The sequence below is a fragment of the Dreissena polymorpha genome, chromosome 7 (genome assembly GCF_020536995.1).
Source record: "Dreissena polymorpha isolate Duluth1 chromosome 7, UMN_Dpol_1.0, whole genome shotgun sequence".
In the NCBI taxonomy this organism is placed as follows: domain Eukaryota; kingdom Metazoa; phylum Mollusca; class Bivalvia; order Myida; family Dreissenidae; genus Dreissena; species Dreissena polymorpha.
In genome coordinates this window covers 20,273,779-20,289,721 of record NC_068361.1, presented here as the reverse complement: position 1 = coordinate 20,289,721, position 15,943 = coordinate 20,273,779, and the positions used below count along the sequence as shown (strand labels likewise).

General features: G+C 34.3%; 1 protein-coding gene across 4 annotated transcripts in view; it reads left to right on the top strand.

Annotated features, from left to right (window-relative positions):
- The first annotated feature begins 57 nt into the window (after positions 1-57).
- The window catches only part of LOC127838439 (guanine nucleotide exchange factor VAV2-like), a 141,060-nt gene continuing 125,174 nt past the window's right edge, over positions 58-15,943 (top strand). For all 4 annotated transcript variants that reach the window (XM_052366222.1, XM_052366221.1, XM_052366220.1 and 1 more), the window contains exons 1-2: positions 58-280; positions 12,818-12,934. In XM_052366222.1, coding sequence (XP_052222182.1) covers positions 74-280; positions 12,818-12,934 — 324 coding nt within the window. In that variant the 5' untranslated portion in view covers positions 58-73. The remainder of the gene's footprint in view (positions 281-12,817; positions 12,935-15,943) is intronic.

Here is a 15,943-nt window from a genome sequence, read left to right as displayed (position 1 = left end):
GTAATTAAAACTGCACGGATTGACGTATACGATTTATTTTTAGCTCCGTATGTCATAACAAAACTCGGCCAAAATGGCGGAAGAGTGGCAACTGTGTGTTGACTGGCTTTTAAATTGTGGAATATTACGCCCCGAACACAAGGCGACACAACCAGGCGCCGTGGTGTTTGACCTTGTACAGGCCCTTAGAGATGGGGTTCTTCTTTGTCACTTGTTAAATTCATTGAAGCCATATTGTGTCGACTCGAAAGATTTTAGTCCCAGACCGCAATTATCGCAGGTGAAGTGATATTCTTTTTTTTTTTTCTCGCAATCGGTCGAATTTTGCCAAAACTGTGTACATTATTAGTTATATACATGTTCGTTTATTTTAATTTTGAATTACTTTTTAAATGACAATATTGCTTTTACATTTTAATGGACATGTATTTGTGTAACTTCCTCTGAAGTTTCATTGGATGATAGTTTTTTTATTTTACTTCCTGTTTTGTTGATCATTCATTTATCAATGTGTACAAATTTTGATTGATCTATCTATATATTCATAATATCGCAACATCTGGGCACTTGCGTCAGTTAGAGTTACGTGCCCCTTGACGAAGGTGAAAACAATATTTAGCGCTGCGCTATTTTATTTGCATTGAGAAATAGAGCGTGATCTTTATTTATATATTTAAACAATTAAATTAAGATTTTTTTCAACATGCACACAAGTTGTTCTACTTTACTGAAACAAATTAGATTAAAAACAAACAATAAATATATCAATATCAAATATACAACATATATATATACATTAACCATATAGGTATTTAACTGGGAAAACAAACACGTTGATACCTTAAATTTAATTAAACTAAATGCAATATTTTTTATTTGATTGTTTGCATCAATCTTAAAATCGTGTAAGCCTTTGTATTCCGGTGTTTAATTGCCCCTTTGTTCTGCATAAACCGATTATCTCGTCTTGATGAGATACACTACGCGACCCGTGATTTTTGCCTAATTAGCGAAGTCAAGGCGGGCATTTTGCTTTTTGGGTGTTAAAAACGTCGCGCGAGAGCAAGATAATCTTCGCGTTAAATCCCCTCAATGTTGTGGTGATTCGCTGCGATTCGCCACAATTCGCCGTGATCGCAGTGGATATCGTTGACATCGATGATTCGCCAATTCATGCATATAAACCGAATCGTATCGCTAACTGTATACATAACGCTTTTCTAATGTTCACAATTATCAAATAATCAAACATAATTGCAAAATCACTTACGAAAAATAATCTTAAACATTTATGTCGGTAAATATGTTTGAGAATTTCATTAACACAAGTATATGACTACGCCATTTTTCAGAAGTGTAAAGAGTATAGTGCATTATGTGGAACACAGCTTTCATTGGACAAGCGTATTTAAATTTAGATCGAATGCAATACGATCTTACAAAAAAACGTTTTATTGCGTCATACGCCTTCATGTAAAAAACGTTTTCCTCCTGGAAATTGTGCTATTAATGCATAAAATTATCAAAACATTTTTTCGACACGTAAAGCGTTGTAACAAATTAATATACAATTCAAAACAATAATACCATAAGTATTAATGTTCCGTTTAATTCCCAAATGAGAATAATAATTTATAATCCGAAACACACTTCCGACGTTTTAATGTTAACACGACGTTTACAAATGCTTCCAATATAGCCATCATCACTGCTCCAGCTAGCAATAAATAGAGGGGCGCTGCGCCCCTCTAAAATTTGCCCCCTTAAAAAGCGCCCCTCTATTTTTCTGTCAAATGCCCTTTTGGTCTCTAAATTCCTGTTTTCAGGCCATATAAATCTTACCAGAACATGACTGCCGGGGGCGTATTAAGTCAACACATCGTGAACAAACAAGCCCCAAGGGCATGGTTTGTTATCAGATCACTAATTAGCCTTTTGTTGCAGACGATAGTAACATGCTGTGAAAGATTATCTCTGAGGTCACGCTTGGTTAGGCACAATCACACTCGAATGAATTCAAACTCAGCACTATCGATATTTTTAATCTTATGAATTCTTTGGCTTTGTTTGCAAAAATTATGATTTTTAATTCAAAATACCTGTTAAAATTTAAAAATTAATCTTTTTTTAAAAATGCGAATATGCGGTTAACTTTCAGTCCGAAATTACGGCATGGAAGAACATATTTGTGTTTGGACTATATTTCTGAACTTTAAAACACTGTCTGTCCTCAATCATGATGAATTTTAACATTAATAGGGGCAGACAGTTGTTATTTCAACAAATAAAGAGCTTGTTTGGAAGGCGGATTTATCACTCTGCAAGTCAAATGTAATTTTGATATTGTCATATATTTTCGCGACCTAACAAAACTGTCAACGTTGTTGACATTAGTTGAAATAACATGTTGTAAAATAAATATATCCTGTTATTAACAATAACAATGTTTCATTTTAATCTCCAGACTAAATGCTACTTCATGGTGACATTGATCATTGTTTAGACTTTAAATTTGTCAATAAAGACAATATAGATTTTTTTTATTAATATTATTGTGCACAAACATCGGCTCAAAGTTATTTAAAGCAACGAATTTAAGTGGTGACAGTCATAACGTTTTTTTTGACCCAGTGAAACCCCTGAATTTATTTAATGTTTTTTTTGTTCTTCTACAAGGCCACTGATGCTGAAACTGGAACCTGAAAGATTAACATGCAGTTCAATGATGATAGGTGATAAAAAACATCAAAATCACCCCCCCCTCCACACACACACACCGGAGAGAAATATGATATCTACATATCTCTAATGCGTGTAGTCGGATGCTAGCCCAAGTCGGTTATGAAATTGGCTACTAAGTTGTTTTAATTAGCGCCAATGTAGATAGTAAGATATTTATTGTAATTTCATTACACAAAATGAGGAACAGCATACAATTGGTGAAAGCTTCCAATGCACTAATGTTTACATTTCATAAGTATTTAGTATAACCAAAGTATATACTTAAGTATATTTATAACCAAATGCCCTATTTTCCAAAATTACGCGTGAAATGTGCCCTTTTTGGGGAAGCTCCCCTCTATTTTGAAAAGCTGGCTGGAGCACTGATCATGTATATTTCCCGACAAAAGAGCGCGAAAATTATGCGGCAATGTACAAGGTCAAGGTATAAAGTGTGCAAGTATTGATTTTTTATATAAACTGCGTAGCGCAGAGAACATTGAATGCTGTTGATTTCGGTTAAATGTTTCTTTGGTATTTTTAAAACAGTTATATCGCCAACAATTTGATATTTCTTTTAAAGTCATATCAAATCAAACACGCCGTATCCGTATCATTACTGATAGAAGTAAAACATAATACCTTGACTTGTATAGTTTTGTTGTTGTGAGAGACCATCTGAGTAAACGCCAAAAAATATATACAAACTTTTATTTTTTGTCAATGCCCTTTGATCCATTATCATACTTAATTGGCAGCGCCATCTTGTTGTTTCTGTGATTGTCACATCTTTTCACAGTTTGAACACGTACACAGAGTGCCAATTAGACACTAGAATAAACACTATCACCCGCTGGACAGTACACAATAAATAATCAAATGTTGAGGTTTTTTTGTTTTGGATGTGAAAACCCAGATAAATGCATGTACATTATACATCATCATATTTATTGAACTTTGCGAATGCTTAGTGCTACGTTGATATACTCGTTTTTTTTTCTCAGCAAAACAAACACAATGTTTAATGGCTTTAATATATAGGCAATGATGTAATAACAACATATTATATAACACGATATCATAATAACATGTACTTAAAAATAGAACAGTAATGTATTTCCGATTTCTGGCTTATCAAGCACGAGTTATCCGCATTGGAGCCTGAAACAGAAAATAAATAAGTATAGCATAATTTAGTCCAAATAATTAGACGTAATCTACCGATTACATTTAAACTTTAAATGAAAGTGTTACTTAAACAATTTTCCGTGCCTTAAGACGCGAATATTTTGCTAAACACTGTTAACAAAAGGGCTACACGTTATAATTCTTAATGCAATGCCAAAATAAGTATTAACATAATTAATAACGTCAATAAACACACACGGTAAGATCAGAGTTAAAAAAGAAAACTTATATCATATTTCTCGTAAATTACCAAATTATTAGTTTCGTCTAAATCAAATACCATGTATAGAGAAACAAGGTATTTATAACCGACCAATGACGAAACACTATGCAACTTTCAATTTACACAGTGCTACGCTACATGTATATGGCAGCAATATGGAATTTGAACAGTGGTAGTGTATTCGGGCCTGGAATATAATTGATTGTAAGTTTTAATAAACATTCTGCTAATGCAATTAGTTAAATAATGTTTACATGTTTTGTTCAATAATTATTGCATGATCATTCTGCGCTGTTATATTAATTTGGAGCCGTTAAAGCTTCCGACATTACTTCATCAAGTTCATGTCGGAACAGGAGTATTTTAGCTAATACGCCCATTGTATACAAGAACAACAAAAGCTTTATTATTGCAATGTATAATGTAATTGTATACATATATGTTACATGTAATGTACATGTAGTGTAACCCTCAACGTAAATCGCTTAAAAAGGGGAATCACGGCGGTTCGCGGTGATTTGCGCTGATTGCGCAACAGCGAGATACATCACGCGAAGGTCGCCGAGACATCACCCAAATTTTCTTGTGGCTCGGAAACACAGCGATTTGTCACGTTGCATCGATTGCGGTGATGCGAGAAAATCGCGGCAAAAATCACGGGTCGCGTAGTGTATTATCCAGACTTAACTAACAGCATGGTGTCATAAACCACACTGTGTGGTAGATGACAACGCCATAAGATAAGATAAGATAAGATTTATTTTGAGTCTGCAAGACATAAATAGACATCATAAGCCATTAAGGCTTTTGAACCGACTATATAAACATGTGTATAAATGTAACAAGTATAAAACAGCTACAATACGGAAATAAAATATAGCAAAATTAAGTTAATAGATATGATATGCATGCTAATAAGTTAATGAAATCACAGTATTACATTCTAATAGTTTTCATACTATTTAAAGAAATATTGTGCAGGAGGCCGCTGATCTTGATCTATAACTTAATAATATAAGTAGATCTAAAAAAAAAAAAATAATATAAAAAACTGCCATTAAACACGATTGATGATGTTACCATGTCTTCTTCTCTTTCTGTGTGTATATAGCAGTCATTTGGTTGAATAATTAACGCCGACATACTTATATAAACAGTTGCTGAAATTAGATATGTTACATATTGTACAAATTAAAAGTCATGTCCAATTAAGATTGTTAGAAATTGTATACCGTAAAGATACTAGCCCGATTAATAAAAAAAAAAAAAAGCATTTAATAATTATAAAATTTACGTAAAACACCAGTAACGTATCTAGCGTGAATCGGTTTATTCAAACGACGTCATTCCGAATCCCGGACAATCGCTCCTACGGACCGTACTAAGATTAAATGTTACGGCAACAAAGGAACGACATCATAAAAATAAGAGATTACGTTTGACAGCAACGGGGGTAAATAATTAAAAAAAATGTACATAGATGTGTGTGTTAAAAATCTTATATATTTGTCACTCATACTCATAACAATCAACTGGTTTATACAACACATGTCAGGGACGAGAAGTGATATATAACAGGGCTGAGTATTGCAGTTTTAGTATTGACTTCCTATATACTTACAGCTCTAATGCATTTGCCATTTGAGAAAGTGCTTACTTACAGGTTGACGTTTTTTTATTTTTTGAAATATTAATTAGATCTATTTATTTGTTTTAATTTGATTTAATCAAAAACGTAAAAGCGATAGACAATTAGTAAGTCACGTTTATTAAACCAATCTTGAGTCATAATGAATGGCATGTAAATCACAATGTAAACGGATAATGCATCAAAATAAAAGAAATACTATAAATCAGATCAGTATAAAGTAAATAAAGCTTGATTTTGATAACACAACTTAAGCTTTCAGTAGGTGTACCAGAATTTCCTACTAATTTTCCAGCTTCACGTTATTATTATGAATTGACATGGTAGAAATATACAATGTACGAATATGAATGAACTCTAAAAGAATGACAATATTAATTACATCAACATCTACTATGATACTCCCATTATTATGCCCCCCTTCGAAGAAGAGGGGGTATATTGCTTTGCTCATGTCGGTCGGTCGGTTGGTCCACCAGGTGGTTGTCAGACGATAACTCAAGAACGCTTGGGCCTAGGATCATGAAACTTCATAGGTACATTGATCATGACTTGCAGATGACCCCTATTGATTTTGAGGTCACTAGGTCAAAGGTCAAGGTCACGGTGACCCGAAATAGTAAAATGGTTTCCGGATGATAAGTCAAGAACGCATACGCCTAGGATCATGAAACTTCATGGGTAGATTGATCATGACTCGCAGATGACCCCTATTGATTTTGGGGTCACTAGGTCAAAGGTCAAGGTCACGTTGACCCAAAATAGTAAAATGGTTTCCGGATGATAACTCAAGAACGCATACGCCTAGGATCATGAAACTTCATGGGTAGATTGATCATGAGTCGCAGATGACCCCTATTGATTTTGAGGTCACTAGGTCAAAGTTCAAGGTCACAGTGACCTGAAATAGTAAAATGATTTTCGGATGATAATTCAAGAACGCATATGCCTAGGATCATGAAACTTTATAGGTAGATTGATCATGACTCGCAGATGACCCCTATTGATTTTCAGGTCACTAGGTCAAAGGTCAAGGTCACAGTGACCCGAAATAGTAAAATGATTTTCTGATGATAACTCAAGAACGCATATGCCAAGGATCATGAAACTTCATAGGTAGATTGATCATGACTCGCAGATGACCCCTATTGATTTTGAGGTCACAAGGTCAAAGGTCAAGGTAACGGTGACCCGAAATAGTAAAATGATTTTCGGATGATAACTCAAGAACGCTTTTGCCTAGGATCATGACACTTCATAGGTACATTGATCATGACTTGCAGATGACCCCTATTGATTTTCAGGTCACTAGGTCAAAGGTCAAGGTGACAAAAAGTGACAAAAGTCGTATTCACACAATGGCTGCCACTACAACGGACAGCCCATATGGGGGGCATGCATGTTTTACAAACAGCCCTTGTTAGAGAATAAACTTATTTACCTAGTGTCTCAATGAGAAAGATATGAATGCAGTGTTTTTTTTATGGCAATTTCGGGGCCGATATTCGGCCCCATTCCCCTCAAAAAAGAGTATATATTTTGCCCCGATTTTGTAGAAAAAAATCCCCTCCAGAATTTAATGTCCTTTTTTTTTCTCTCTTATGATAAATATTCATTTAATAACAACTAACAAAGCATATAACAAATTTATAATATTATATGATTTTGAATGATTATAAGGCCACGACTTTTTTTTTTATTGGTTTACAAAAATTATTTTGAAAATGGTACATCGGGCGGTCGAAAAAAAAAAAAAAAAAAAACATCATTGGAAAAAAAAGTTAATGCTAATAACATCAGAACAAAGACAACATATCTATTATAACCTTAACACAGAGACAAAAAATCAAATTATGCAATGAAACACATCTATATCTTCAAATGAAATGAGTCCTAACAGCACCTTATGTAACATCAGGCAATTTTAAACACTCCATTACATGACATGCGTTCTTCTCCCATTAAAACGAAAAACTGCGCTTCATTTCCATAATTGGATGCGCACCATTACGCAATGCGATGCCCGTTGCATAAATCTTATATAAGATAAACTACTCATACACAAATTACCCGGTATGTGTTTGCTCTTACTCGACTTATGAGATCGTACATGAAAAAAAATCGAGGTAGATCGATCCATGCGTCGTCGCGGTAATGTTTGTCAAAGTTGTTGTTGTCATGAAAACTCGTTGATTTACAACGCAAAACGTCTTATTTGAACTGACGCGAATTAATTTAATCATATTTGTCAACTTCGCTTTTGCTTTATTTTGATAATTTAATCCAAAGTTTAATGTTAGCAAGTGTTTTTTTTTACTGGAATTGTAAACAAGGAGTCAGTTAAAGTCTTCCGAAAATGTGCAGTTTGTGTGAATTGACAGTTTGACGTCATCAAAGGAAAGCCGCTTTCTGTCGGAAGCAATAAAGCGACAAATTTCGCGCCGAAAAAATTGGCTTCCTTTGTCTAGCAATCAACATGCCGAACCAATCGTGTGTTTGTTTCTCAATTGCAATCCTCCAATTTAATAAAAGCACGTGCATAGCTCCGCCTTCGAATCTTTTGCAGAGAACGGAGGCGGAGTTTAACGGTTAATTGAGCTAGTGTTTTACACAAGTTGAGTTCCGATTTGCCGAAATTACTCGGCCCTAAGCATTGAAACGACAAATACATTTATCAATGATTTTCCGAGATATACCGATTTGTTCCGATTTCCAAACTTTCTGTACAGTTCCTATAAACTATGGCGGACGTGTTTACAAAATTCCTAAACACATATATCGTAAATAATGGCAGTGTTTTATTGGATTATTTATACTTATTATCAAATACTATCGGGTTTGTTTAATATAATTAACATGTTAAACAATATAGTTGCGTCACAGACACGGAAATAAATTTTGATGGGGTCGACATTTGACTGACGCTGATTTTTTTATTGTCTGTAATTTTTACCCGAAATAAATTTTGAGAAGTGCCCATAAAAGGACTGGTACATAATGTGTCACATTGAAAAATATCCCGATCTCTGCAATATATGTGAACCAATCGTTGATTGTACTTACTTGATTTTATTCGCAACCGTACTCAAACCGGATCGTTTTTTTCTCATTTCGCTCATTTTGAAGTGCGGTCGGGAATAAAATATTTAAAAAAAGACGATTTTCCGATTTTATTTTTTTTCCCATTTTCCAAAAATTAGGGTCGGCGGTTTTGTAAACCAAGAAATATAAAAGTCGTGGCCTAAAGAGTTACATTAAATTAGTATTCCCCAAATCAGTGTACTTTTCATATGAATGTCATGCTTTTCCCAAAATGGCCAGGAAAAGGCCTGATGTATCTATATAATATATTGTGTCAATATTTGATGATAAAAACATTTTAATTTGGTTCATTTTATTGATTAAAAAATGCTAACGTTTGCCATTTTATCGATTTAAAAATCCCAATTAGACTCAAAATGGCTAGGAAAACTGAGACTGTGCATGAAGGCTGAACTGTCTGAAACTAATATTGAAAAATTCATTGATATATATTTAAGAAAAAGAACAGGGAAATTCAGCTGTGAATATTACATTCATACATAAATGTGCATTCATATAATAAATATCATAACATATAAAAGAGTGAACTTTTTATTTCCCATTTTCCTTAAAAACAACGCGTTTTACCCTTTGGACGGGCCCCGCCACCATTCCCTTATTTGTGAAAAAACACTGTTATGATTCGGAACTTGTAATCAGTTTCTATCCAAGGTAAATTATACTATTATAAGCAGGGCAACAGATAAGATTTTGGGTCAATTAGTTTTCACTGCAAGCTTTTTGTAACAATTAGTTTTTTCTCTCAAAACTATTTATTAAATAATTTTTTTTACAATTTGATAAAAACGTACATATATTTCTGGATCAGATTAGTGCTTCATTTTTGGATATTGATAATTCTCAGCAATTCTTATTCCAATTAAGTCATTATTATTTCACAGTGACAATGTTTGTTTGTAAATATTAGTACTATTTGTATATTGACAAATGGATGATGGAGTAGTTTTGTTTAAACCAGTTTCAACACTCCTGCCTTTCAGTCTCAAATCATACTCACATTGCCAAACCCTCTCCATCAATGAAAAGCCAGTGGAAATCACGATGTTGTTAGTTTTTGAGACACTGAATCGCAGCGGTATTTTGAGCCGAATATTTCAGAATCTGTCACCACCTGCGCTATTAAATGTGATAGTATACTCTTCACAATGTCTTTTCCCGACGGTTAGGTTCTCGTTACGAATTGTAAAATATTGGGCGCGCAAGCCGTTTATGAAAGTTTCCTAATCCGACCGTGTTTAACAGAGAACCTTTTCCCGAACTTATTTCGGCAGAATTAACTTTTTATATTGACACCGACCCATAACGGTGTCTGTATGAACTAACTGAAAATATTATGGCCGCACTAAATGTTACAATACACAGTCACTAATTAAAATTAAACGCGGTACGGCGTAAAACAGAACAACTAAAACGACGAAGAATGGATTTCAATTCGTTTTCCATTTTCATAATCATTTTCTGTACGATTGATTTTTAATTTCAATTCGTTTTCTGTCAAAAACAAATTGTAAAAACGATAAAACCAACCTTATCTGTTGCCCTGCTATAGTTAATAAGATTATTCGTCGATCGACACGGTGTCATATCACCAACAATTTCCTTGGCATTATGCCGTGGTGTGTCTCGGCGAACAGACGCGGTAACTCAGTGACCAGGTGGTCGATGCCGAGTCGACTCCGCCAACACTTGATTTTGTCAAACTCTGCGGATCGTGGAATTTGTTGGTTTTGCGTGAGCTGTACTGTATACTTCCACTTTTTAAAGCAGATTTTGGTAAATACTGATGATAAGAGTGCTCAAGAATGCCATGAACACAAACGTTCGCAATTTTTCTTAAGTCTTGTGGGTGAACCCTTAAATAAACATTGTTGTTTTGGCAAAATCAAGCATGTACAGTACACTCCACTCGTTTTCCTCAAAAAACGCGCTCCCTCCGCGGGTTTTTTCTGCTAGCGAGTGTTCAAGCAGCGTTGAGAGAGCGAGGTGAACTCGATAAAACTCTTGGCGTTACGCCGCGTTCGCTAATTCCTGCGGCGTGTATTACTTTAGCCTAGTCGGTAAATGCATACAATTTCCGTTCTTATCAGTGACCACGGCGCAACGCTGTGTTAGCAGTGTGCTACTGGGCATGCCAAAAAATAAAAACATTGTTATAATAAATTGTTTAAAAACTGTAGTACATGTATAAAAAAGCTAATTGTATAGAAAATTAATACGTATAAAAATTATGTTTTTTAATTTACAGGTATGTCTACAATATGAATGAATATAAGACATTTAACAAATTAATATTTAAATCATAACACATATAAGACAAGAATAAATGTTCCGTAAAATTTCCAAATGAGAATAATAATTAGTAATCCGAAACACACTACGATTTTTAATGTTAACACGACGTTTACAAATGCTTCCAATATACAGTCATCATGTATATTTCCCGACAAAAGCGCACGAAAATTATGCTGCAATGTACAAGGTATACTCCTGCAAAGTGTGCGTGTATTGATTTTATTTATACAAACTTTATAGCGCAGAGAACATTGAATTTTGTTGATTTCGGTTAAAAGTTTCTTTGGTATTTTTTAACAAAATTATATCGCGAATAAGTTGATATTTCCTCCAAAATAATTTCAAATCATACACGCCAAATCTTTATCGTTACGGTATTTTAGTAGAGTAATTATTTAAACAGTAATTGTACTGTAAACTGATTAAAGAAGACATCTGGGCGGAACTGGATTTTAACTGTTTGATGTTATGAAAACACGCAAAGCTTGTCTACTGACCTATTGTGTAGACTGCTGTCTGCGGTGTTTTGACAAAAGGGATTAACATGTGTGAATGTCACTCTGCCAATTTGGTCCATAATTACTGGTAAACATTGTTTTGAATGTCGACGCAACAAGAATACAACTGTGAATATTAAATGCAACTATCAACTCAATAGTTACCACCTTCTTTTAGCAATCAATGGAATAACCTAACTTCAAAGAGAAAATAAATGCATTAGCGAGCAGAGAATTGACTTTGTTCCGACAATTAAAACCATTCCTTATGCATTCGTTGAACGTGTTTACTTGAGTAAGTTATGCCTTTAGACAGGAAGCGGCTTTTCTTTGATTACGTCAAACTGTCAATTCACACAGATTTGCGAGATTTTTAGGGTCCTCGGTCATTTGTTTACATGTTCAGTATAGAAAATCACCTGCTAACATGAAAACTTTGGATTAAATTATCAAAATAAAAACAATGTTGCAAACTGTGTTTATATTAATTGGTAAGTATTAGTTAAATGACGAAGTTTTGTTTGTCGTAAATCAACGAGTTTTCTATACAACAACAACTACTTCTACAACCACGTCGGGATCGATCTACATGTACAATGTATCTTGGTTGTTTTTTTTTTAATTGTAAATATTATACTACATGTACATGTATGTACTTGTAATAAATATAATTTTATTTGAAAATCAGGAAATCAAACAAAATTAAATTGATCATTATCTCGTAAAACGCGGAGTTTCCTGCGCGTTGCCAACGCCGAGGGCCGCCGCATTGGCTTATCAGTTTTGCCGATTGTTAACCGCCGCGTCCAAAATCATGCAAACGCCGCGTCTGGCGGGATTTTCTTAATCTCCCTCCAGGTCAATCACCGCGGAGAATGGAGGAAAATTGGGGAAAACGCGTGGAGTGTACTGTAATACATGTAGCTTGAACCTTCAATAATTTTTTTGTTATGTCCACCGAAAATAATTATATACATGCTGAAATTTCATCATATGGATAAACATTATGTTAGTTTTACTAAAACTATCCTATTAAAAAAAATATCAAATAAAATACTATATTAGAATACAATCAATCAAGGTTGGCCAAACTCCTAATTTTGTTATTTTAACATACTAATAATCTTTTGTGTTCTTAAATTTCAGTTCCTGTGCACGAAAAATATCAGAGCATTTCTACAGACATGTGAGAAGACGTTTAGAGTTGATATCAAAGATTTATTCGAACCGCCTGATCTTCTAGAGGTGACGAACTTTAGAAAGGTATGTTTGTTCAGTGTGTTAAGAAAGGTGTGTTGGTTCTGTGTGTTTAGAAAGGTATGTTAATTCAGTGTGTTTAGACAGGTACATGTAGGTTGGTTCAGTGTGTATAGAAAGGTATGTTTGTTCAGTGTGTTTAGAAGGTATGTTTGTTCAGTGTGTTTAGAAAGGTATGTTGGTTCAGTGTGTTTAGAAAGGTATGTTGGTTCAGTGTGTTTAGAAAGGTATGTTGGTTCAGTGTGTTTAGAAAGGTATGTTAATTCAGTGTGTTTAGACAGGTAGGTTGGTTCAGTGTGTTTAGAAAGGTATGTTTGTTCAGTGTGTTTAGAAAGCAGTGCTCCAGCTAGAATTTGAAAAGGGCAGGGTGGCTTTTTTGTCAAAAGGGCACTTTCGACGCGCAGTATTTTGTGAAAAGGGCACTTTCGACACGCAGTATTTTGTGAAAAGGGCGCGTTCGAGCGCGCGGGTGTTTCTGGAATGCTTTCTATTGCATGTTAATTTATATGTTATAAATAATTGTATTATTCCCATTATTATTAAATCATTCAATTATAATGTCTACAATGAGGATTAAACTAATTACAATGTAACAAGAGATTTATGAATTATCAAATGTAAAAAAAAAATATTAAAAATTTTTTTTTTATTTTTTTTTTTTTGAGGGAGGGGGGGGCAGGGCGGAGGTTCGGGGGGGCAGGGCGGAGGTTTGGGAGGGCAGGGTGCGGCGCCCTTCGATTTAGGCCTAGCTGGAGCACTGGAAAGGTATGTTGGTTTAGTGTGTTTAGAAAGGTTTGTTGGTTCAGTGTATATATGGTATGTTGGTTCAGCTTGTTTAGATAGCCATGTTGGTTCAGTGTGTTTAGAAATGTATGTTGGTTCAGTGTGTTTAGAAACGTATATTGGTTCAGTGTGTTTACAAACGTATGTTGGTTCAGTGTGTTTAGAAAGTTAGGTTGGTTCGGTGTGTTTAGACAGGTACGTTTTGGTTGGTTCAGTGTGTTGAGAAAGGTATGCAGTTCAGGCATTGAAGAATTTTTCCAGAGCCACTCGCCCTGCAGGGCGAGTAGGATCTACTCGCCCTGCATTTAAAAAATATCTATATTTATAGTTATGATCAACCAGAACCTTTTTAACCTACGTAACATAGTGACACTAAACTGCAAGCAAATTAACTACATTATCTGATGAATTTAAATTGCTTTCCTTACGTTTTCTGCACTCGTTTCCTTTTCTCAATACTTTTCGCTTCTCGTTTTGATGACCTTTCTTTCTGTTCCCTGTCTCCATCACCTTGCAGATATTTTAAAATAGAACATTTTTCCATGCTGAGTTTTAATATTTCAGACGAACTTTTACTGAAAGACACGCTTGATATTGACAAATGGTTAAAATATGGTAAATTTTGGCTAAGGCTTCCAGGGCTCACGCTGGGTTCAAATTTTAGGGAGAAGTGACTTCTCCCTAGACACTGATTTAGGGAGAAGTGAGGAGACTTTAGGGAGAAGTGGAGAGACTCGGACAAAGGGTTTGCTTGTAAGGGGTTACAACATACATATATGTGATAGTAATAATCGACACAACAGATAAATAACCATAATTTTACTAGCTCTTTATTCAATCCATTTTGATGTAAACATACATAGTGTAATAAAGACTTAAGTATTTCAAAGATGATAATTGAAGCAGTAGCCAACATAAATATTTATGTTTGAAATATGACATATGCCAGGGGTTTTTCTGCCTATTTTGGGAAAAGGAGTCTGACCAAATTGGGAATTTTGTATCGACAAAATTGGTCATTTTGGGAATTTTTGCTTCGATGAAACGGCTCATTTGGGAAAAAATTGTGAATTAATCATGCTTAAATAATTCAGTGGTTTAACAAATAAATTTGTTTTTATTTGTTATTTTGTCTTCTTTATATAAACAGATGCAATATTGGGCATGTTCAACGTTAATTCAAGTACTGCAGTTTTGTTTTTCAGTTACAGTTACACTCTGAGATAAGAACTGAACAGTCAAAACCTTATAGCAGATATTTTTGACCAAAACAAACACTGGTTAGTCACACAAATTATAAGACAATTCATTCTTAAAAAAAATTGGGAATGTTTATTATAATTTCGGTTTGGGATCGGGTCCGTTTGCTTTGGGAGTGCCTCCGTTTTCCGGAGGCGCAGACAGTGCTCAAAAATCCCTGTATGCTAAGCAGCTTTGTTAATTTGTGGTAAAAAAAAACGTTGTGATTATCAACACTTAAATTCGTTGCTTTGAATAACTTTGAGCCAATGTTTGTCAATGTTTGTCAACAATAATAATATTAATGAAAACAAAAATCTATATTGACAAATTTAAAGTCTAAACAATGATCAATGTCACCATGAAGTAACATCCAGTCTGAAGATTAAAATGAAACATAGTTATTGCTAATTATAGGATATATTTATTTTACAACACGTTATTTCAACTAATGTAAACAACGTTGACAGTTTTGTAAGGTCGCGAAAATATATGACAATATAAGAATTACATTTTACTTGGTGAGTGATAAATCCTCCTTCCAAACAAGCTCATTATTTGTTGAAATAACAACTGTCTGTCCATATTCATGTTAAAATTCATCATGATTGAGGACAGACAGTGTTTTAAAGTTTAGAAATAAAATCCAAACACAAATATGATTTTCCATGCCGTAATTTTGGACTAAAAATTGACCGCATATTCGCATTAAAAAATAGATTAATTTTCAAATTTTAAAAGGTACTTTGAATTAAAAAAATCAATATTTTTGCACAAAAAAAAATCATAGCCAAAGATTTCAAGAAGTTTAAAAAAATCAATAGTGCTGAGTTTGATTTCATTCGAGTGTGATAGTGCCTAACCAAGCGTGACCTGAGCAGCGTGACCTCAGAGATAATCTTTCACAGCATGTGACTATCGTCTGCAACAAAAGGCTTATTAGTGATCTGATAACAAACCATGCCCTTTGGGCATAATTCATCGTTATCACAT